At 40.6% G+C, this 25776-nt stretch overlaps 1 protein-coding gene and 1 long non-coding RNA gene across 2 annotated transcripts in view; one reads left to right on the top strand and one right to left on the bottom strand.

Annotated features, from left to right (window-relative positions):
- Positions 1–17076, bottom strand: part of LOC115357640 (uncharacterized) — a 249917-nt gene extending 232841 nt beyond the window's left edge. The window contains exons 1-2 of the long non-coding RNA XR_003928126.1: positions 17059–17076; positions 10747–10753 (exon numbers count right to left, since the gene is read on the bottom strand). This is a non-coding gene — a long non-coding RNA (uncharacterized LOC115357640). The remainder of the gene's footprint in view (positions 1–10746; positions 10754–17058) is intronic.
- cacna1ea (calcium channel, voltage-dependent, R type, alpha 1E subunit a) overlaps positions 1–25776 on the top strand; it is a 95582-nt gene that overhangs the window by 7236 nt on the left and 62570 nt on the right. Inside the window, 1 exon segment of the mRNA XM_030049210.1 lies at positions 19542–19808. Coding sequence (XP_029905070.1) covers positions 19542–19808 — 267 coding nt within the window.

Here is a 25776-nt window from a genome sequence, read left to right as displayed (position 1 = left end):
GGGTAACGAGACCTGTGTATAAAGTAGGCTCATCTTGTTGTCAAGTGCAGGCTCAAGTTGTCTTTTTTGATAAGTAAATGCTGTACCTGTGCTCTGACAGAGTAATGTTAAAAACCAAGAGATGCTTCTCAGTGATTCTCGGCTCTAACAGCAGTTTGTGCATCTTATGGAGAAATCACTGTGTACTGTGTGAGAAGCAAAACACTGAAATAATTGCTTTGACCTCTTTTCTCTAACTTTACCTGAGAGGTCAGGCAAAGTGCCAGAGAAAATCAAAGTTAATCCTGCAGTTAGTCATAGGCAGTAGGAGCCAGAGATCACTAATAAAACACATTTTAGACAGCATACTGCGCAAAGGAAAGTTTCTCTTTATCAAAATGTCAGCATGGTGCCTTGGGAAACACAGGAGGGAGATCAGCTATGCCAAGACAAAGACTGGAGATTTAATTAGACAAATATTTCTTGGAAGCAGAGCTGTTCTGCATGCAGAAATAATCTCATTGGATGAGTTAAACCAGAATGGGTGGGGCAACAGTTTATATATATATATATATATATATATATATATTGCAAGCTAGCTAACTGGCTAACTCAAATGGAAAAATGGAACACTGGTTAGTATATAAATAAAAAGTGGAAATGGCAAGGCTTTATTTTCATTCATTTGTGACTTCTGAGTAAGCTTGCTAACAAGCTTACTCAGATGGCCAGATTGCATTTTTCCCATTTTGTATCAGAGTGCGAAACTTAATGATACTATTTTGTCTTCTGTCCCTCGCCCTTTTCACCTTACTTCAGTCCAACATTCAGTCAAAAACCTGTTTGGCTTCACCCACTTAGGTTTAACTTAGTAGTACCAAATGTAGTTTTTGACTACTAGTGGTGTTATAGTGCACTGGGTCCCACTGTTGCTTATGTGACATTTTCTTCCAAGATACCACAAGCATGGGGCAACATATTACACATGCCAAATTCAAAATATTCCAAAATAACTCTTTGCAAGAGTCTTTTGAGGTATGAAATGCATTCAACAAGTTCAGATACACTTTAGACCATTTTGTCCACAAACACAAAGCCAATTCCTTAATTTATTCTGATGTCCATTATCCTTGGTCCAGTGTCACACCTACTTTGTGCTTCACATGTTTATCATCATGCACCTGCTTTTGCTCTGACCTACTCCTCTGATTAAGGCTCTCCCACAACTCTGCTAGCAAGCATTTACAGTAAAAGGATGCTGGAGCAAATTCTCATGTGGGGAAGTCATTACTTCCTTTGGCAAGAGCTGGTGCGGTAAATAATGGCCCCCAAAACCTCACCGTGGTTTGGCCTGAATTATACCAATGGAGCTCTCCAGGGTGCTGAAGTGGCTGAGTGGCGTGAATCTTCATAGTCTGTCAAGATTGGATGATCTGTCCAAACTATCTTTATGTTATCATTAGTAAGCAAGACTTTCACATTCTTCATCCCCTCCACAAACACAAGTAAAGATAAACATCTGTGCTGATGCATTAAATGTTTATGGGAAAATGTAGACTCAAAATTATTTTGCTCATGGTCTGTGAATGTTTCTCTGAAGGAGTAAGGTGGATAAACTCTGGTCTTTCTTTTGTATTTTGACAATGTAAAAAAGTGAGATTAAAAAGTATTCCTATGCATTTTAATATTGTTTTGACTAACATGGCCTTGGATATTAACTCTCCAGGTGGAACAGGCTGCAGGTTATCTAATGTCGGCAACATCTAAAGTCTCCCTCCACTGATTTAATCAAAAATTTGCAAATTTGCATCATCATTACAATATTTTCAAAGAGGGCTTTTCCAAAGAAATCATTGGCTTCACAGGACAAAAACAACATCAATTCCTACCAACTGAATCAGACAAGGCTATGCATCCCTGCACAGATATGCCTGCTGCACATCTGAATCACAATTTGACCAGGATTGTGATTTGCAGAGATAATCATGCGCCACATTTTGATAGGAATCGTTTTTGAAAGAGGACACAGCAGTGAATGGTTGGATGAGATTTCCCGACAGAAGGCTTAAATGATTCCTTGAGGGGCACAAATAAGAAAAGAAAAAAAAATCAGCCACGCTGGCATGACTTCACTCACTGTTACATGTCATTCAATCAGATACATTCACATTTTGCTCCTAACAGATTTTAAGCAGTATCACCACAGCTCATTCCAGTTATCTACAAATGATTTGTCACTGTTTCATGATCAAACATACTTTCTATCAGTTGTCATGGTCACTAGGCTGCCATGCTGACAGAGAAGACACACACACACACACACACACACACACACACACACACACACACAAGGGATACTGAGACATGTCAAATCAACAATTCATTTGACACTTCACAGCTGATGTGTGCTGGAAGTGCTGGAGGGACTCAGCGGTTACAGATGAAAGATGGAGACACCACCTCAACATTGTCGCTGTAGCCACTGCTTATGTGTTTGTCCATGTGTATATCTTTATTGTTGCATGTTGCATGTGTGTATCGTTGGTGATCTGTCAGTAGCTGTGTGTTGGTACACTGCTGGAGCAATTCGTGGCAGGGGTGTTTTCAGACTTGGACACACTGTGTGATCCCCATTTCTTCTGATCACAGCCTGATTGGAACACACTGGTTTTGCCACTGGCTATCTATAAAGCATCCACCCTAGTTTATCGCCTCACAACCACAGTTAGAAAATTGCCTGTTTGCAGTAGTGGTGACGCTTTTGATTCCTTACTCACAAGGCACAAGCCTCATTATTTATCTACCAGTATACAGAACAGGGGCTTGCTGCTACAGGGCACATGGTTGAGTTGGTGGTTAGTGTGGAGGTATTTAGCTCTCATTATATATTCTTCTCATTATCGTAATAGGTGGTGTCTGTGAGATCTCCTTAAGGCAAGCTCTCTGACTGTAGCTTGGCCATAATCAAATGATTTTGTCTTTGGAAATTGTTTAATCAATAGAGTGTTGTTAATTTGGGTTATAAAGCCACTCTGGTAGTTAAGGTTGCTGTGCATGAACAAGTTACATCCAAGCAGTTTGACTTGCCAGGGTCCATTTTAATCACACTGTTCCCCAAAGCAAGGCTTGTTACTGCAATGTCAACACGTCTGGTAACCTGTGATTGTTCTTGTTTTTGTTAGATTTTTTTTTTTTTTTTTTTTCAATTGTATGTACTCTGACAGAAGGTTTTCAGTATGTGTTGTACCTACTGCCATATTAGAGGTATTGTTTTCATTATAAAGTTGAAAAAGAACATTTCTGCATAGTTAGATCCATAGTCAGATAATTTTCATGCTTATTGCTGAGATTTCTGTCTAAAACCTTTGTGCGCTTATGGAGCTCTGAATGGACTCTACAGAGTGAAGAACCAATTGGCTGGACAGATTCTGTCTCAGGGAAACAATGATACCGCCTCTGGTTTCAATCTGTCTGCTTCTCTCAGTGTTTCCCTGCCTACAAAGCATTAGCTATGAAAGAGCGGCTATGCTCTCCTGCCCTCAGAGATCCTCTCACATCAGCCTGTTCTGAACCTGTTGAGCTGCCAGTCTGTCCATCAGACAGACATTCAGGAAGGTGGACAGACTGGTTTAGATATTCAGTCACTTCGTCAGCCAGCCAGTCTGCAAGCAAGTCAGTCATTCACACATTCTGTATTCACCGTGTCAGTGAGCAGCTGTGGGATTGTGAGATTGCTGTTTCAAACAGCAGCATAAGTAGACAGCAAAGCATGCAATGTAAATGTAATTTAGCTGAAAACGTGGCTACTCAGTGACACTGATATTATCAATTGATTTACTGAAGGAGTTTGATTAAACTACACAGAATAGCCTAATCCTTCTTCACATTTGACTGCATCTCATTTACCCTTATTGTTCCACACATTCTTTGGCAGAGACTGAACCCGCTTAAGCTCAATTTGAGGTCAATAGTTTTTGAAAAGGTCATCGCAGGCAGCTTTGATTCCTCCATCAATGTTTTGCTGCTGAAGGTTTGACACTTTATTAGGCCTGACCCTTACTAACTGCATCAATACACAGCCGAGAGAGAGAATCTCTATTTTTCCCCCCATTGCTCTCCTTCCCCCTGTTACTGTCTCCCTGTCAGTGTCACACAGACACCCGGCGCATTGTAAATGTCAGAGCTGTTTGTCATAAGTGAATTATTAATGGTGACATGCTGAAAAGCCATTTTCCGCATCACAAAATCATGTGTCTGTCAAGCAATACGCAGAATAGGGAAGGCGGTGTCACTGAGAGAGAGAGTGTGTGTCGAGGCAAAAAGCGCTGAAACGTTTGTTCCTTCACACACTATATGGTAATATTCCTGTTTAATTCAAGCGTGCATCTTTGTTCTATGACAAGGACATATTTGTTTTTGCTGGGTTTTAGGGTGGAGAGGTTATGTCTAAGTGACGAAGTGATGTACTACTCATAAATGTTGCATTCATGCTCTCTCTCTCTCTCTCTCTCTCTCTCTCTCTCTCTCTCTCCCCCTCTTTCTCTCTCTCTCGCTCTCTTCCACTTGTTCTTCTCAGCTGTCTCGCTCCCTGTATTTAGACAGCATAATGTCACAAACTGTCACTGTGGATAAACATCACAAACACAGAGAGAATGAGTTATTGAGATGTGTGATTTGTCAGCAGATCATGGTGTGAGGAATTGGCGGAATGATGTTCTGAGGTATAAGATCAAGGCAGTGACGGAAAGGGAAAGAAGGCTAGATTGTGTACAAGAGGAAATAGATGGATAGAGCGTGAGGTGGTATGGATTGAAGTGTTTTTGATCTAATTTGTGTATCCTTTTGTCGCTCTCTAGAACACTGTGACAAACCTCCTTTGTAAAGAAGTGCTTGATGAATAAATTTGATTGTGTAGTGAGTCAGGGCAGAGTGGAGAGATAGCCATCATCACGAGAGGAAGGGAGTGGAAGAGCAGAACAATAATGAGGTGAAAAACAGACGTAAATGCCCTGAGATGTTGCAGTCGTCCTGCTTTCTGGTCATGGTGACGACAAATGATGCAAATGAAGAACTCATGACATTAGTGAAGGAGTTCTAGCAAGGCTGTAATTAGCTTATCCATAAATAGCTTACATTTTTTATGTAATCGTAACGTAATCCTGTTTAAGAATGGATCACCATCAGATGTGAGATCTCTCTCAGGCTATTATATTTTCTCCCATTACACAGGATCAGTTAGATGCCCCTATTACCTGTTCGCCAGTACAGTGAGTGTATTATAATTATAATGTTACCACAATGTATCTTTGGCCCTCCGTGTCCTACTGTGCTGACACCACAAATATCTCCTGAGGGAACTGCCTCTGAAATATAGGCTATGGTCCTCCCATTCAACACCAGCTGACAGCAGGGCCCTGTCTCTCTTACACCTGCATACTCATTTCAGAGAGGTTACACACACATACACACACACACACACACACACACACACACACACACACACAGTGTACAGATGCTTGCCCTGACTGGTGTATTGTATACTCACACATGCACACCATGCACTGTCTGATTAATTATTGAAGACCAGAAATTTACTGATAACTCACTTGCTAAAAGCAATATCTTGAATAAGGTTTCAAGCCCTGCATTGGATTGAGGGGTGTACGTAATTTCAGCATCTGCCTCGTCTCATTTTCATCCTGTAAGGCTGTGCTCAGCAAGTCCTCCTGTCTGAACTGTGCTCTCACACAATAAAACAGCAAGATGCCAGAGGAACACTGAGCTGGAGTGGATTAATATAGAATTATCTGAATTGCAATTCGTACATTCATTATTCGAGATCTGCCATCCTCTTGGAGCCCATGCACATATTGCTGTTCATCTTGTGTGCTAGCTGCTTTCTTCTCCACTTACTGATCATTTAAAGAAAATACTCTTTAAATTTCAATAAAATAACCTGATAAAAATAAATAAATAGTAATAAATAATAATAATTATAAAGATGGGCTATTGGATGATCATTTTTAAAAACAGATCTACCTGCTTGTGCCTTTAGAGAAGCACTTGTTGAGTAGTGAGACAAATTTTTCACTGCTCTTCTAAGTAAATGGTCTGCCACCCCTCCCACACAGCTCCTGACAGCAATAAGCAGGAATCCATAGATACAGTATGTGTCAACTAATGACCTGCCTCCCTGCCCTGCCATATGAAACCATTTAGTGCAGGAAGCAATGCCACCTGTTGACCTGCTGCACAAGCGCGCGCACACACACAGGCACGCACGCACACACACAAACATGTGTGTCAAAGCACACAGTCTCAAAATGATGTTTGTCCTCGGTTGAGAAGTGACGCATTTCCCTGTTCTTCTCCCTTAATAAAGGAAGAGGGAATCATCCAGCTGCAGCCGTTCATCTCTGGCAAACATGACAGTTTGTAGCAAATGAGGCATCAAAGAAGGATTTCATCCCACAATGCTTCAGTTCTATTATTATTAAATAAATAAGTAAGCTAAGATAAAATACCTGATATTCACAGCACAGTATTTTAGAATTATCTCCATTCACAGAATCCCAGCTTTTTGTAGGCAATGTTATTCTAGTAGTTAATAAATGCTGAATTTTATTTTAATATTACAAATGCAATGTGGTAATAATTCTTTGTGTTTCTTCTTTTTATTTCGCTGGTGAATGGTCTTCGGGCATAGTTCATTTCAGAATGAAACCTCTCATTTGTACTTTAATACTTAATGTGCTTTAATGGCTTTGTGTGCATGGGGGGGTATTAATGCACGTGTGTGTGTGTGTGTGTGTGTGTGTGTGTGTGTGTGTGTGTGTGCACATGCTGTGTAGCTCAATATGCTGTCATGTGCTTTTGTTTTTTGGACATAAAAGTGCAGAGATGCTGAGGAGGATAAATGTGCGCTCTGTCCTGGGCTGTGGAATCGCTCCCCTGTGTTTGTTCAGAGCATCAGATTTAAATATCAAAGATAACTGTCTTGTGCTCTGAGAGTTCAATGCTGTTAGCATGCTGGGGCAAACAGTACCTTTGTAGTACGACAGGATTTCTTTCAGGCAGAGAGGCTTTCATGCCAAATGTGGTTTGGTGTGTGTGTGTGTGTGGGTGGGTGGGTGTGTGAGGGGGGCATAACATATCTAGATTGCCTTTTCTGTGGACTCTACATTCAGATCAGGACTCAGTGATGGGCTGTGTGCTGTTTTATCAGCATTAAGCACCATACAATGTGTCTGAGACTAATAGGAAGGCAAGTAAAACAAGCGTGGGACTGACGCCTGAAGTTTGTGTTTGTGATATTCATCAGACTCATGCCCCTAAAACCAGACAGAGCCCAAATGCTGCAGCTGAGTGACTTATGTTGCTTGAGGAGGGGGTAGTTTTGACAAATAGGGTGAAGGCCCTTGGCAAGAAAACCTACACCCAGCTCAGCAGTTTACAGTGTCATGACTCTGACCCCTAGTGGAGTTACAGAGAACTGCTTGTCATGCAGCACAGATTCATGCATCCATCCAAATGTCCATGTAGCCACTTATTCCTCATCAGAGTCACACGGGGCTTAACCCTATCACAGTGTGCACTGGGCAGAAGGCACAGAGACATCCTAGACAGGTCTCATGCATACATTAATGAGTCAAATAGTGTCATGATCTGAGATCTTGACATTAGAAATCAACAGGTAAATGTTTTCAAACAGGCTCCAAAAACATTTTTCACCTTAAAAATGTGAAAGAATATATGTGAACTTCAACAATATGGATTCACCTGAAATCTAAAATTGTATGTATAATGAGAATAAGGTACAGATTATTTATTGACCTTTTCCAAGGAAATTTGTTGCCACAGTCTGCACAGAGCCTCACGTAAATACATCGTTACATAAATACATTATACATCACAACATAACTACATGAAAGACATCCATACAATACACATCCTCATTTATACACACATACCTTTACACGTAGCATCTCAGTGGTGTGTTTTGTTGAGTGATACGATGGCAGAGGGGACAAAACTTCCTGCCGTAGCCTGCTTGTTTCCAGGCCAGGGGTTGGTATCTGCACCCAGATGGAAGCAGTGTGAAGAATGAGTTGAGGGGTTGCCTCGGGTCATGTGCTGTGGTACATGCTCCGCATGTAATGGCTTTGCTGTTGGGGTCTGAGAGGTTGGGTGTGGGGAGGCAAATAATTTTGGAGGTGCTGTGTGTGATGAGTATGAGTTTGTTTCTGTTGGAGGCACAGTGAAGAAACAGGGGGAACAATAGAGGAGAATGGGTTGAATTATACTTCTGTAAAGCAGCAACAGGCAGGGATGGTGTCAGTAGTGTGTTGTTCAAAGCTCAGTTTATTGTCCGAGGTGAGTATGAGATATTTCTACAATCTCAGCAGTTTCATGAGAATAGTAAGGATGCGCTACTTCATAAGTTTAAAGTTTTTATCGCTTTTCATTTTAAGTCTCATCACAAGACTCCCCTTGCATGTTAAAACAAATGATAAAGGGAAGAAGTGCCCAAGGCCCGGCACACACTGAGAATTAATGAATCAGTTTCTCCTATTTTTCATTTCAGCCAAAATGGGATTTGATATTGTTGTATCTTTACAGTGGGATCATTTGTCAAATTACGGCTTGTTTAGCTCACCGTAATACATTCATATTCCACAAGCATAATGGTTCACTGTGGCTTTACTCATGTTCCTCTGCCTAATATGTCTTGTAGCACAGAGCAGCCGCTACTTAAGAAGCTATTAGTTAATGGTGCGTGGATATAATTTGTCGTGTGGTGTGAGAAATCTACCCAATCTGCTACTAAGACATTCTGAATTATTTCATAAACATTACCCATTCACATGATCACACACACATACACACATGCACACACATGCCAAACCACTAAACTGTGGCTCTGATAACCTTGGATAAGGACATTGTGATTTGATTTTAGTATTGCTGAGTGCCTCTGGGTTTATTCCCATGGGTCTAAGCCAAGTCCAAACACTCATCTATATGTGGAGGGAAAGTGTGCATATACATAATCAGTCCATCATCTTATTGTCATCTAAGTCCCCAGCTGGATGAGAGATGTGAGCAGAGAGAACTGAGAATGGAGAATTTAGGCTCATGTATTGAAATCAGTTTCTCTTTCTCTTTCTTTCTCTATATTAGCCTCTTTCTATTTTTCACTGATCACTTTGCCATTACTCCTTTTGTCTGACTCACTCGTCTAGCTCACTTTCTCTCTTGTCTTTGTTTCTGAGTCCTTCTGCCTGTAGCTTTGTTGCAGTTTGTGTTAGTGAAGGCGACATGCATCCTTTTGCCCTGGACCCTGCTGTGTTGGCTCTGCCTGCACCACTCATAAACTCTGCAGGCTTTTCCAAGGCCTCTGGAGTACACGGGGGTATCCAGCCACCTACCCGCCATCTGCTGATGACTAGCAATAGTGCTGTGGTAAATTTACAGCCGCCTGTGGACAGTATTGATCTGTGGTGCTGCCAGTGTGATTATTAACATTCATTTCATTCACTCTCATTTTGAGTTAGATAGATATATGGACAGATGGATGGTTTAATTTCAAAACTAAACAGCTGCTGCAGTGAGCAGTGAGAACTCTTGCCTTCATGTGCTCCTGGGGTTGGAAATTCCTTATTCATGACTTTTTTGATTACCCCACCACCTTCCTTTTACTGTACATTATATGATGGTTTTACATCAGAAGGCTTCAGTGCTTTCTTTTTTTTTGCCCTCTGCCCCGTACTGTTTTCTTGAAATTATTCATGCTTTCTGTGGAATGGAAACAAAACTCTGGAGACCTCAAAAAGCCTTGTGTTGTTTTCATTGCACAATCAATTCAGATTTGCAAGATCTATATATATTGTCTTTCTTGTGGAAATATGAAAGTGACCGTCTCTGCTTTATTCAACCACCTTAGGCAATGCAATTAAATTACGTCAAAGTGTTGGATTTTCCCTTGCAAGCTCACAAGTCAGAAATCATCTGAAAGAACTGAGAAAAGGCCTGGGGGGTTTGTTTACATAAGAAAATGTTTCATTTTCACAGAATAACAACTGCAGCATAGAGAAAGGAATATGACTGATAATCAGATTTCATTGTTCTTTATCTTAATTAGAATTGAATGAAATCCTATGAAACAATTTAAATACTTAATGCATTTTAAGGAATGGCTTCTTGGAGAGAAACAGCCCTACAGTCAATATCAGCTGAATTCCTGTGTCAGGCAAAACGAAAGAAAGAGATTGAATAAGAACATGGAGGATCGTGCCAGCAGCAGTCCCCTCTTTGAAACCACCCATTGGTAGCAGCTATACATAATAATGGTGGGTATGGTATATATATATATATATAGGGATGACCATCCTCCAAAATACTAGCACATACTAGTACAAGCACATACTAGTACATACTGGTCTCAAAACCTTTCTGAGACACACGCTGAAAGAAATCCAAACTCCAGCTAAGATATGAATTCATTCTCTCCCCATTCTTCCAGTTATATCAGTCTGATGAAAATCTCACATCACTTCATCATTTAATCAAATATATGTGGACATGTAGGCCCACAGTGAAGCTTTTCATTTTGAAGTTATTCATTTTGAACAATGGGACTGACCAATGTGTCAGCTCATTGAATACTGTAGCTCCTCTTTTAGCCACTAGATGGAGATCTTCCCTCAGCAATCACATTTCCACTCACTACCCAGAAGTTGCTACAAACATTACTCAAGACAAATGTACTGTGATGCTGATATTAGCATTGGTTGTGTGACATGGTATTATTAGGACACATATGAATCCATGTCAGATCAATATTTTGAGCCAATATTGGCCTTGTATTCAATATGGGATGTCAGGAAGTCACATGGTCATCATACAATATTTCCCTGTCGGCCACATGAACACACTATGAAAACCTGCAATGTTTTTTTTTTTTTTTTGTTTTTGTTTGTTTTTTCACATTGTATTATCAATTTATTTATTCACTGTTTCATTAGGCTTTCTTTTAAATAAATTCTTCATTCAAAAGCCTAATGCCCAAGACTGTCCCTTATCATTGAATAGCTGGGATGGGTCACTCTGGTAATGCAATATAATCATTTTTCTTGGTTATTCTGGGTTTCGTTTAGTTTAGTGTCACATGATCTGAATGTTATTATAAAGACTCTTGCAGCTCATCAAGTTCTGGATATTTCAATCTTTAAAAATATGCACCTGAAAAAACTCATATTGGTCATATGCCATAATATGGATAATATTGCACTGGTCTCATTGACAGTATTGTCTTCGGGCTTAAAAAATTGTGTAAATCTGGTATGAATAAATTCTCTGAGTTGTAGGGTCATTCCACTCCCAATTCAATTATCTAGATTCACCACAGTAGATTAAAATTATTGTGAGGAAATAGAAAAGTAAAAGTTAGAAGTAGAAGAAAACCAACACAGTCTTCCTCACTTCCATCTGTCTAACTTGAGTAGCCCAAATTGATAAATGTCTACCACAGCTGTATAAACGCCAGTGTTTATGTGCATGGTTGTTATCTGGGCGATGATTGCACCATTTAATGCCCACCTGTTGCTTTGACCACTCTCAACTTCCAGTATGACTGAAACCAGGTTAACAACGTGCTTGTAGACAGCATCGTTTGTCTGGAGACGATGTCCATAACTCAGCTCCCTGTGGGGAGTGATGATTTATATAGGTTATTCCATAAAGTCTAGGGTTATGGTGACAGCTTCATGGGGCTGAGAATAGGGGGCATGTTGGTTTGGTTGCTAGGAAACAAGTAGGAGGAAGACAACAGTGGAAGGCAGGAATCTGGGTTGGGCAGAGAGAGAGACTGAGGGGGGTGAGACAGATAGAGAGAGAGAAAGAGAAAGAGAGAGGGTAAGACAGTGAGAGAACGAGAGAGAGAAATCCTGCTGCAGGGTAAATGTGTTTCATCATGTCTCCTCTGGGCACAGATTGAGGCCAGGAGAGAAAACCATCTGACAGTGCTGCTATTTTCATAGTGTAATATTAGACAGAGATGACAATTGAATCTGATAAACTCACTTCTTATTGGTCTTATTGTATGTTTGTAAACATTTTTTTTCAATTTGTTTCCCAGAAATGCCAGATTGTGGCTCTTGTACAGCTCTTTAGTAAAAAACAAGGACACATGAATGCGCGCACACACCACAACACACACACGCACAAACACACACAAACACACAAAGTCCTCTTATGTTCCAACCATTACCATCTCAATGAAGCTAAATATAGACCAATCCCCCAGCCCCTTCATCTCACCACATCAATAGGTCTGGCTTTGTCGATCTTACATCATGTCTGTCTGTCCTTCTGTGCTTTTCGTCTCACAGCAAAGTCTCTGGGTTGGCTAGTGGCACACTGACCCAGCACCATGTTGATTTTTTGAGACGTTTAATAGGTTCTGACTAAAGAAAAACACTCTTTGGTTTTTGAGAGACTGGCCTATTGGTCAGCTTCCCTAATGAACACCAGTGAGACCCTGGTAGATCTTTTTTCCTCCAGTGCCCTATTTTAACTTTAATACGCACTGTGTTGTGTGACAGTGGGCAGGTGGCATTATCCAGAAAGGAAGACATTTTAGTGATACAAGTAGTATCTTTTGTAGCTTGTGAACCTGTAGATTTTACCCATAAAATATTAATTAATTAATTACAGCTGATACAGCCAGGGTTTATTTTTGGAACTATTTCAGGTGAGCAACCATGTATTCAGTCACTGTTTAGTTGTACACAGCATCCTGGTGTACAACATGTTAGCTTCCTGTGGAAACCAGTCCCTCATAATTAAAAACAGGGTATTACCACTGTCACTGAGGAGATTATAATTGTTTGTCTCTCTGTCAGCAGAATATCTAAAAAACTTCTGACCTGATTTCCATTAACTTTGGTGAACAGACAGGCCTTGGGCCAAAGACTAATTAATTACATGCATGGGGGATTTTCCAGTTGTTGTTTTTTAGCCTTAACTATGAAACACACAGATAGAGAGTGGGTTTTAAATACAGAGGGTATGTTTGCAAGATCAAGAAATGTGTTTAACTAAAGGTACACTATGTAAAATTACTAGTAATGTGTCAACTGTTTAGATTCCACACATGAATCTAAACATGACTGATTCAGCTGTGAAATAATTTATTAGTGAGAGCGTGTTAGCAGCATATAGCACTGCAGTCTTCTCCCAGGGATACACAGATGCATCTGGTGTTGATGTTCTCATCACTTAGGTGATAAGGTGACCAAATGGCCAGTCTCCCCAAAATTGGTGTATTGTTCCTCTAAAATTCCCTGCTCGTTCTTGCCTGTAGACATGCTGCCTCTGTTTCAGGTTGTCCTGTTGTTTATCATCAGTGCTGAGTTAATGCTGGAATGAATCCAGATGAATGCTTAAAATTTTCAGTTTGCAAACAAATTACAAAGTCATTATGTTTGAGTTTACGTGCGCAGGTTTTTCATTAGCAGCAACAAAGGAAACACGCAGAGATCCGTCAGTTTCCTGCCTCATACCATTTGTGGTCGGGTCTCCAAATGCTTTCAGGCACAAACTGTGTTTGGTCCTCTGCATCAAGTGATTAGCTGAAATGCTGTGCTTGTGGCATTTGTTTGTTTGTGTGTGTGTGTGTGTGTGTCCACTAACCAAAAAAGCATTAGATAATTATATAGCATCATTCCAAAAAAACATTTTATGGCATTGCTTAGTAAATTATAGGATTAGTGTGTGCTTTTTTAACAGGGAGTTACAGGTAGATTACTTCAGCAGATTGCTAATCTGACACCTTGACATCAGTGGGTGAAACTTGGGTGACTGATGTTGCTGTTGAAATGAGACACCCAAGCTATTTGCAGAGTTATTGCAGAGAAATTGGTGAAGGCCACTTTGTTGCTCATATCCCTGTCACTGTCTGGAAGCTCGAGGACAATATCAGCCCTTCAGGGGTGTCTTGTCGCTATGGAAACCACCATGAAAATGACAGGTAGAGAACATTGATGCTTTTGTTAGGCTAGCCTGGGAAAAAAATCCTAAAAACTTTTAAGATGACATTACAATCGATCAGCTGCACTGATTAAAGCAGATTGAGGTACAGTAAAATGGTTACGCACAATGAAATCCTGATGTTCCTGGAGGAGGAAACATCTGATACACTACACTACCCAGGATCCTTTGGGACAGGGCTGTCCTTATTTGACACATGTGCTCAGTAACCTTCCTAAACTAAGTGATATGTAGACTAAAATCAGCCTAAGAAATGTTGTGATGGTAGAGGAATAAAAGAAAGAGTGCAACAAAATTAAACCATCAAACCATTAAAGGACTTGATGTGTTATGATTGAGCCACTATGAGTCTTTATGATTTGTTCTTGTGTACATAAACCTGCTCCCATAGTTGTCAATGTGTACATTCAGCACACTGATGAAAATGTGTTGACGTGTCTAACTCAGATAGGCACACAGATTCTCCCCCTTACACTGCAACAAGAGGAAGTAAAAATACACACACACACACACACACACACACACACACATACACAGTTACACAATAGCTTGTTTTCTTCTTTCCACTCAGGTAGACTTGGGAATATCTTAACAAAGACCCACCTTTGCCTTATTATTTGCTTGCCCTTTTCATTTCTCATTTGACAGCTCTCTCTCTCGCTCTCTCTCTCTCTCTCTCTCTCTCTCTCTCTCTCTCTCTCTCTCTCTCTCTCTCTCTCTCTCTCTCTCTCCTTCCTCTGCTCCATGACCACAGCACAGACAGCCATGGCAGAGGCACATTATTTGAACAGTAGATCTAGTTTTCTCAGAGACTTGCTGCACCAGCCACTGCCTACAGAACACTCACATTCTTCCTGCTGCAGTTCCTGCCATACAGTACATGTACACCCCCACCCCCAGCCTACCCAAAGTGCACTATATCTACCTGACTGGATTTCAGACTGAGTTGCACAAGAATCAGACACATAAATATCCCATAGCTAGAAATGTATATGAAGAGCTCTATTCCAATTGTTTGTTACATATAATAATTTCAGAAAAAGTCATTGCCGTTCCATTTTATCTCCATTCAGTGTGACTAAAATATAAAATCTAAAGTGGTAAGGCATCATCATTTGGTGAACCAAGAACTTGTGAAGGTTTTGGTAGGTGTTACTCTGCCCACAAGTGGTGCAGCAGCAAGTCTTCTGCCAGTAAAAACTTTTGTTGGAGCTGAGTTACACATATTACTCCTGATGTGTTAACTTATCCCAAAGCTGCAGGAATGTTGTATTGATCATTTGTAAGCATAGGTGTCCATTTTGCCAATGTAGATCTCATTATTTTTTATGTATAGAGTCAATCATTAGTCTGTTTTCTACTGTATGCACCCTGCTTTTTAATGCTGTGTGTGAGGCTATGCTGTCCCTGTTGAGTTCGTGCAGCCCTATGCTGTGAAACGTGAAATTGTCAAAATATTTCTGATTCTGATATTTTTAGCGCCCTGCTTCACGCTGGGCTGCACCAAGGTTCTGACTTACAAAGGTGTCAAGATCAACTCTGTACCAAACCCAAGTGAAGTGAGACTGATCACGCCTAAACTAAACCCAACAAACACAAGTTTCGCCAGCTGTTAAACACTGTAAACTATTTCATTAGTGGCAACAACTTCATATTGTTTTTGAGGGAAAAAAAGCATAGAAGCTGCCTGGCTAGTCTTTGTTGGGTCTGTCATGGATATCAAGTTCATGTGCACAGTTAAATGACAATACTAAACAGTGACATTAACAAGTTCAAACTCTAACAAAAAGAAGTCACAAGTGAATTCAAAGCACTTGCTTTTTGGATGTATTGAATTGTGAATTCTGACTTTGCATGTGAAATTATGTTTCCATGTGGAAAACAAAGTATTGTCAAAGTTTATGTAGTTGTAGGTGAAAATAAAAAATCAAAAGTTCACATGGTAAAAAAACAACTTTTCAGCTTTCCTATGCATTGAAATTTTCACAGGTGTGATGTCAGAACACAAGGGGGGTATTAACAACATGAAATCCTACATGTGACTAAAAAGCACATGCGTTTTTAATTCACCTGTAGCTTTGCGTAAGGCAGAGAAGTTGGTTCAGTAACGGGCGATTAAGAGTAGGGGATGATAATAGGTTTCAGATACAAGCCTGTCAGGTAGCTGCATTCACATATTCTATTTTCGAATGGAAACCTTTGTTCACACCTCAGTCTAGTGGCACTAAGCCCCATTACTAGAGCAGGAACTGACAACTTCTTGTCATGGAGCTGGGTAACCTTGGTAACCCATCGTCCCTTGGCTAGATTCACCAGCTTTGCCAGCTAGGCATCTCTTACAGTTAGGAGAAGGCTTTTCAACAGCTATAACGATTCTACCATTTCAGATATGACATTGGTTCTCAAACAATGCCTCTGTTTCTGTCTTAATTTGGATAGGTTATATTTTGTTTAAAATGTCCACATGCACTTTCCCACTATAAATACCCTAGCATTCTGAAGCTTGGCAGTACTTTTTCACACATAAAATATATGCTGTTTTTCAGAAACTAGCCCTACAGCTCTGAGTAATGCTATATATTGCCATCTTTTACAAGTTTTGATCATATTCTGCTCAAAGCAGTAGCTCTTATGAGTTTGATGAATAATTTTAATTAATGCAGACACAAATACAAATAGCTTGCTTGGCTTAAAAAAGAAGAGCTTTGACTGCAGTAAGGAGGCTTTCTACATACTGCCTTAATCCAGGAAAGAACCTGGATATAGAATCAGGAACCTGCTACTCTATTCATCCCTGTTGCTAATAATTAATTAGCACGGTTCATCCGTCTGCTCTCAGCCAAGAAAACTTTGGCTGCTGGCGACTCCCATCCTGACACGAAACAATGTCATGGTGTTGCCTGCTACTATTACACAGAGGAAGTGGCAAGGGTGAGATTTGTTTCACACTGAGGTGAGATAGAAATAATAATAATAATAATAAAAAAAAGGTGGCATGTGATTATTGTTTTCACCAATTATGCCTTGCACCAGAGAAGTTGGCTACAGAAGATTTGGTGTGTCTCTTCTCACCGTGTATGAAGAGAAGATGTCAGATTTCAGCCCGTGTTCTATTTTTACCACCCATTATGTTCTGTTGGAGCATTAATGAGTTTGAGGCCACACACCATTGATCACTGCCTTCATCATAGCTACCACCATCACTAAATGGCCATCAGTCTCAGTTTGCTGGTTAACACTCTCTTGTGGATCCTCCTCTGCAATAATATATCTCTCTTAAATTTCCATCCTCGCTGTGACTTTACTCTCTGTTGAGGGAATGGTGTGATGGTGTTGGTGGATTTCAGTCACAGCAGCTTCACTTTGGACCAGCTCAGAGTCATTCTTCTCAGTGTCCTACCCTTCATGTTGAGGTGTGGAACAATATTTTCTACTTATCAAAATTAATACCTGAATTTGTTCTTGAAAAATACACCTTCATTTGAGTGTTCTAGTGTTTTTTAAGAGGTCAGTGGCTGAAAAAGAAGAGGATTTGTGCGTGCATTATAAGAAATTTTGATATGCATGGCTGGGATTTTCTGCTTAATTTTAGATAGACTTAAGGAGTTCAAGTGTTTGGTGTTTGTCCTAGGATATGGGTTTACATTTTTCAAGCATCGCGCATGCTTCACATTTAGTTGGAATAGCCTTATTCTGAGAATGCATAAAAGTTGCAGGGCTTTTCTTTTAAGGATTCCTCTGATCATGTTTCCCACATGGGAAATTTGTTTACCTTTAATATAACTTCACCCTGTTACCAATATATGCAGTAGTCCTTGTTTTCCTTTCTATTATTTTACTCTGAGTACCCAGCAGCACGACTCCTCTCACTATCACGCCTTGCAATAGTAGGTTGTGAACCCTGTAATTAGGCAAAGATGCTCGCCACTGTCCTCCACAGTGTCTTGTTGGCAGTGAGTATTTCTCAACAGGTGTTTACTCCCCGCCAGGTCTGATGCGTGACCAGCATTCAGTAGCCCGTCCTGAGGCGTGACCACGCAGAGTGAACACAAGTCAAAGCGCGGAAATATCACAGTGTCGCCGATTCCGTTTGAATAGACCCGTTTCTTAAAATGATTACGACCACTCTTATTTTCTAGAGAGAAATAATTGGAGTGATGCTATAAATTGTAAAGAGCATTATATACCCACAGTACCCAATTATCAGCTCTATCTTTAATAATGATAAAAAATAATAACAATAACAATAATAATAATAATAATAATAATAATAATAATCTGTCTATTCTAGGAATAATATAGGGATAGGAGATAATAAAAAAAAAATTACCATGCAGCACAATAGCCTCCCTGACTCAGCAATGAGTATCAGAGACATGCTTGAAGTTGTTAAAGATATTATAGACAATTTTCCTTTGGATTCACAGGCTACCTAATGTTCAACATAATTGTTCTCCACTCTACAGGGATGGAGGCCAGGGCGGGATATTTGTTTGACTGATTTTTATTAAATTATGACCTTATCAGTTACATCACCATGTACCATGATTTAGACTGCATGATTTTTTTTTTTTTTTTTTAGCGCACCCTGCGTTAACCCAATGAAAACGAAATGGGCCGGGTTGCATAGAGGCTAGGAGAGGCATTTTGATCCTGTGCTCTCTGTGGCGATCGCATCAGGATACTGTGCTACACCTCTTGCTCTGAGGCTCTAGTGAGGGAAAAGGATGCTTCCCTCTCATCATCCTGCTGCAGAGACGGTGCCACACAACACAGGATTTTCTTTTCACCCGTGTGACATGTAGTTGGCAGCTTGTTGCTTTCGCGCCGCGTGTTTTTTGGAGACGACCAAAGGAAAAATGTGGCAAATGCGAAAAGTTTTTTCCTTCAAGGTTTTACGCATGCAGTAAGTGTCCATCGTGGGGGTGTTTAAACAGAGGAGAGGGAGGACAAACGTGATCAGGTGTATAGATGGAGTCAGTGGACTACTGCTCATTTATTTGAAAATCAATGGATCATCCTGCTCTTCTTTTCACTCAGGGGACTGAGGATAGCCGCTCTGAAGACGTGACCTGTTGCGGGTTTTCTGTGGGCTACAGCAAGTAGGATTTGGATGGGTAAAGCGCTGAAAACGGGCTGTGCAAATGGAGCTTTCAGAGCTTGAGATTTTATTTAAGACGCCGGGGTGTTAGATGATGCACATTTGAATTTTATTTTGGTTCGGTGTACTGTTTTACGCAGGGCGCACTTTACGGGGGGAAACGACGTGCTGGTTTGTCTGGGCTCCTTTTTTGACAGAAGATACACTGGACAGAGACCTGTGAAGGGGTTTCCATTCATTCTGAAGGGTAAGGACATTAGCCACGGTGTTTTATGATGGACTAAAGGTGTTCAAGATCTTCCGCGCTCCATTGCTGTCAGACCGAGTACGGCACCGCGCCCAGTTTTCTAGGAGATAACCTCCTTTCCCTGCCTGACTTTCTCTTCTCTCTCGTTTGGTTTGCTCTTGGCAGAATGGCTCGGTTTGGAGACGACGTCCCGGGCTTGTTGAGCTCTGGGGAGGGGGGTTCTGAGCGTAACCGGAACCGGGATGGAGCGGCTGTGTCCACAGGTGGCCTCTCTCCAGCCTTCAAGCAGACCAAAGCGCAGCGTGCCCGCACCATGGCCCTGTACAACCCCATCCCCGTCAGGCAGAACTGCTTCACCGTCAACAGGTCGCTCTTCATCTTTGGGGAAGACAACGTGGTCAGGAAGTACGCCAAGAAAATCATAGAGTGGCCATATCCTTTCTGCTTGGGTTTGAAAGGAAATTGGTAAGGTGTAATGCATGTACACTCTCCCAAGACTTAAAAGCGATCAATGTCAGCTTTTTTTTATATAGCACATTTAAAACAGCCAATGGCCTCCCAAAGTGCTTTACAGTAAAATGAGCAAAAACAATTCAAACAATAAAAAGCAATAAAAACAATAAAACAAAACAATAGTAAAGTGAAATATAACAGATAAACGACCCACGACGATCAGCTAGGAATCTCCAATACAAATCAAATACATTTTTGTAAAAGTATTCATTTATGCCCCCACCCCAACCCAAAATACCAAATTCTCAGAAAACATGCATCAGTTGGGTTCTACTTTTTCTGATACATCCAATTAATTTTCTCACATAACCTTTCCATTTGCCTAAAAAGGAGAATAAACTGTATTTTGCCAGTTTAAAATATGAATTAAGGCAGATTAAACCATATAAATACAAATAAATTGAGCATAGGTGAGTTAACCCTCCACTAGCAACATCCCTAGTAGCAGGTGCACACAGTTTGACAGTACACAATGAAGTTATTAAACAAGCAAATGCCCTTTTCCAGGCCGTGTTGACTGGTTGGTATTGTGTCCTCCGTTTCCTATATGCTATATAGAGTGTAAAGGCCAGTTCAGCACCATGGACAGCACACACACATAGGCGAGACAAGGGAAATTCAAAACCATGGCTGCAACACTGCCCTTGCTTTAACACACACACACACACACACACACACACACACACACACACACACACACACACATACACACACACACACACACACACACACACACACACACACACACACACACTAAGATCCAGAGGGCTCATTTAGTGACATGAGTGTTTTGAGTCTCAGTCATTGTTTCACTTTCACTATCAGCTGGACTGTTTGGCTCTGGGATTCTGTTGTGTCTGTGAGGGATGGGTTGATCAAAGAACTTTTAGTTAGTTTGTTTTTTAATCCCATCAGCTGCATGTCATGACATGAGCCATGAACACATGGAGAGATGAAAAGCTTCAGACCAGCCAAAATAGATATGGATTCATGACTGAAATGCCTGATTTTGAATATTTATTGGTCATGTTTCATTTTTCTAGTGGCTTCCCCAAATAATGCAAACAATGCTTAGAATCACAAGAGGCCCTTTTTGACTGATTGATTGATTGATTGATTGATTGATTGATTGATTGACTGATTGATTGATTGATTGATATGTTTTGCAGGAAAATACAAGTGTCATCATAACTTTACCTAGTGACCCCCCACCTCCCACACACACTCACCCACCTCCATCCATCCACCCATCCACAGGAGGAGTTAATAAATATTTGAGAACAAATATACTAAGTTAAGAATAGAATAGAATGCAAGCAGGTTCAAATGGTTAAGATAATATTCATGTAGTTCTTTTCTAACTATAGCTGTATAAAGAGAGACATAAATTCATTGGCTGTGAGTGGAAACTAAATTAGATGAACCTACAGGCTTTTCAGCATTTTTGTTTATGGCAACAAGTCTTTTTTTTTTTTTTTTTTTTTTCAACAGTTGGCTGTCCTGCTATAGCCACCATAATCCCTGCCTTTCCAAGTGAGTTCTGTAAATATTTGAATGGTAGATTCAAGCATTTTCATGACCTCACCTCCTAAGTCATGAAAGTTGCAATACTAAAGTGTAACCATCAGTATCTGCCCAAATACTAATTAGAAACTGACACTTTGCAAATCTGCATTCTTTTAACTTTGTAGCAGTGCTGTTTGATTCGTCATTATTTGGTGCGTTGCCAAAACCTGCCAAAACAACCTGCTTGTCTTTTACTCAGAAGGAAAAATTCTTATTATCCTCAGGCTGTTGTTGGGGGGTTGGTGGGAGGGTCAACCAAACACAAAATGTCCTTCGGTAGAGTCTTTGTGTTGCTGTAGTGCAGCTCACCAGGTGTCCCAACCAGGTGTGGCCTCTTCACCGCTATTGTTCAGCTCTATTCGACAGCTTCCTGATGGACTGACTGACTGGCCTGCTGATTTAAAATAGCCCTGCAAATAGAAAGGGGGATGCCTCTATTGTTCACCACTGTCTTTGTTGTTTTCTTTGGGTTTACTTGCTCATGGAATTGATTAAAAACAGAAAGTGGGTGAATCTCAATCAACAATAGGAAAAACAGTTTGAGTGTGTTTGCACTGAGTATAGAGTTACAGATATTTCAGCCCTCCAGTGGTTGAGTCATCTCCATTAATGTTACTGTGATTGCAGGCACTCCTTTACCCTGGAAACCACACAACAGAATCAAAGTTTTGGCTGTAATTCATTCAAAATTTGTATATTAAGAATTCAATTTTAAAAATGTATTTATTAAGTAGCCTTCCTGAATTGACGTCTTTCCTTGGTGGGACCAGAAGGAAAGTGGCCAGACTGAGTAACCTTCAGGTTAATGTGTTGTTGTGGAAGGAGTGTCCCATTACATCTAATGAGCTCAACTGTATCTGATTAACAGACATTAACAGGCATTACATGTAATGATGTCTGATTGCTGTGTCATATGGCATTATATCAAGTCATTAGTCACTGAATCATCTTCTTTCACATTGTCTCTTGTTGTGGTTTTGAAGGGAGTGATGTGGAGCAGGTGGTTGTGCTCTGGTCAATATCTACTCTGGTTGTGAGTGTCTCACTGAAATGCGTGTGAATCATGTTTAGAATGTGAACATTTATACATCACACCAGCAGAAGCATAGACATCTACGTACACATACACATGCACATGCACATATGCATGTCCACATATACGTGCATATTCATAAACATACATAAATACACATTTTATATATGCATACACATACTGTACATATGCTCACATTTGTATACCAATGCGCACATAGAGAAAAGCTCAGATTGCTTCATTAACTTTGAAAACACTAAAATAGCAGCACAACACAATCATGCACACAATCAAACATTTCCCTTCTTTCTCACACCCCCTCACATATTAAAGCACGGACACACACATGCACACTCTCTGCACGACGTCTCCTAAAGGTCAGCCTTGTGTTTAGAGCACAACGTGCCGCTGTCACCCTGCCATAAGTGGCTCTTTCTTTCTGAGTGCTCAATTAACAGCAGCTGATCAATGCAGGAATTATCTCAGAGGCTTCCGTGACTGGGTGTAGCATAGGAGCTGCCGTGGTGTGTGTGTGTGTGTGTGTGGGCTTCCAAGTGCATGTGGGCGTGGGCATGAGTGGTGGTTTTGTGTGTGTGTGTGTGTGTGTGTGTGTGTGTGTGTGTGTGTGTGTGTGCGTGCATGTGTGAGCTTGCTTGGCAGCTTACCTGTGGTGGCAGTCGATGGAAGGCTGGTCGGGGGCTGGCAGGGAAGAGGCAAGCCTAATGAAGCACATGGCCCAAGTTGAGTGCTGCGGGCCTGGAGAGGGCTGGCAGCTGCTCCTCCTGTCTGATCCCTACTGGGAGGCACCCGCAGCAGGAAGTTTCCCATTGAGAAGGTACACCTCTAAATAATTGATTGTTGGATTTTAATAGTTTGTTTCATCGAGGCACATGGAAATAAGCATGTGTGAGTAAGGCATGGCTGCCAGTCAATATGTTCCATTCACTGTAGTCATTAGACAGGGAGTGTGATTTTTGTTTTGTTTTGGGTTTTTAATATGGAATTCTTTTTTGATATGCAATTCTTGATATACAAGAAGAGTGTTTTTTCTAATTTTTGTGGTGCTGTCTGGATGAGAGTACAGTTTTGAGGTAACTGAGGTGAAGAATATAGCACTGTTATACAATAAATAGCCATGTCTTACACTGTTATGCTTCTCTCACACATCTTCCCATGCACTCTAATGGTCATGCATTGTTCTTTGATGCAATAAACAGATGACAGAAAGTTCATATTCTTGGTACACAAAACAACAGACTTTAGTTATCTCTCACCAAGCTTAAAGCCCCTCTTCCCACTGTCAGTCGAGGCTCTACTGGCAGTTGAATGGCTCAATATCTCCCTGCCTCTATATTTCATGACGAAAAAGATGTGTATGAGAACAAAACAATCATTCCAGGCTATGGCTCGGAGGTGACACGGTTTAGTCGGAGGCCTGTCATGTGTGAATAGGACTGACTGAGCTATGGCCACATTTATCCTCAGGATTGAGTGGCTTGCTCAGGCTTACTGCTCACAGGTGCAGTGGTCTTTTAGATGCAGGACCAAAAGCCAGTCACACTCTGGGCTATGTCAGACATATTTGATGCAGGGTGGGTTTCAAACACTGTTTTCTCCTGTTCAGTTGTTTGCACATTTAATTCCACATTTTAATTAAACCCTACCACTACAAACGGAGATTCTCACACCGCTCATTTTCTGAAGTGGGGAATTTTTGAATAAATATATACGTTTTTCTTTTTTCAAATAAATAAATACTGTCGGTAATGAGTTTATATCCAGTCACGACTACCATGAGCCAGGCAGTTTACAGTAGCATCTGTCATGTCATGCCGGTGTAGAGCACTGGCTGACTTCATTGTCAAAGCATTGAACCTATACAGACATTGCCTAAATTTGAGTTCAATTTGAGTTCAACACTATCGCCAATGTATTAGCCTACTAGTGTGATTTTTAATCAGTATTATTGGAGGAAAACACATTTTTACAAATAATTTTTTTTTTTGTTATTATAATGTCATCTTTCCTGAATCAGAAAACATACCCGTGTCCTAAAAGATTCACCTTTAAAGCCACCTTTTCCATTATGTCCTTTTAATTTTCTTTAAAGGTGTAAATTGTAGTTATTGTGTTTCACAGTGTTTTATTTTGCAAGGCTTAAATATAATTTAATTTACGTCATCTCCAATTTGTTGCATTGTATCAATCCAACTGGAGATTCCCCCCTGACCTTCCTCAGTGTTTGTATGTTTAATCCCGCCCTCATAACACACATAACACACACATAAACACACACACATATGTATATATGCTTTGACTGATTCACAGATTTCCAATAAACCAGGCTCAGATGCCTGTGATTTCACCCCTGTGTAATAATAATCACAGGGGCTTGAATCCAATCTGGGCCTCAGCGTGTTCACAGATGCACAGTGCCTCACACTCCATCTCTGTGTCTATTTTTACACGCATGTTTGAGGATCGAGGCGCAGCGCCATCGTCACTGTGACTCGGCGGCTCCCTCACGAGGCGCCTCATTACTAAGGCTGGCTGACAATCCACAATGACACACAGCACTGAGAGGCCTAGATTGGTTTTGCTTTAAGAAACTTGTGGCTTCCCCACTGGAATTTCTGGAATTTTGTGGATTTTTCAGAGGTGTACTCCAGACAGGTGAAGTCAGAGAATTTGATACATTTTCTGTGGAACTCATGGAATATGAGGGAATTTTACAAAAGGGTCCCTTTGCGGGATTAAACACGAAGGTAATCTATAACTCGTGTCACCCATTCATTGCATTAAATGTTGGGTTTCAGGTATTTTCAGACTGTGAAGCAAGTTCTCACAGCAAGCTCAACTGCAGTAGACACAATACAATACAAAGACTCTTTATACCCTGTAGAACCTTCCAAACTGGAAAAACAACTTTAACAATCCAGAAAAGAAGAATGTTTTGAGGTCATGGAAGTGTGCATTGAATTTTACAGTATATCAAGGCCATGGTGGGGACCTGTGTGAGATAGACTATGTATATGCACATACAGTGTATATCCTGGTTTCTTTTTGCAAATAAAAAATAATGGCATGGTGTTGTAATGAAGATGACATTCTCTAGTGACAACAATGGCCACAGGAGTGATCAAAAAATTTTAGCGAGTGTTGATTCATTTTCAGCATTTGCTCCTGGAGCAGCAGGTTGGTACACCTGTTTGGTTTTGAGTTTTTGCTAAGTGGCACTCTCTGGCCAATTTGCCCAAGTGACACCTTTTTTTTTATTTTGGCCCATTG

The sequence above is a fragment of the Myripristis murdjan genome, chromosome 4 (assembly GCF_902150065.1).
Source record: "Myripristis murdjan chromosome 4, fMyrMur1.1, whole genome shotgun sequence".
NCBI classification, from domain to species: Eukaryota; Metazoa; Chordata; class Actinopteri; order Holocentriformes; family Holocentridae; genus Myripristis; species Myripristis murdjan.
This window is presented reverse-complemented; position numbering and strand designations above follow the sequence as displayed.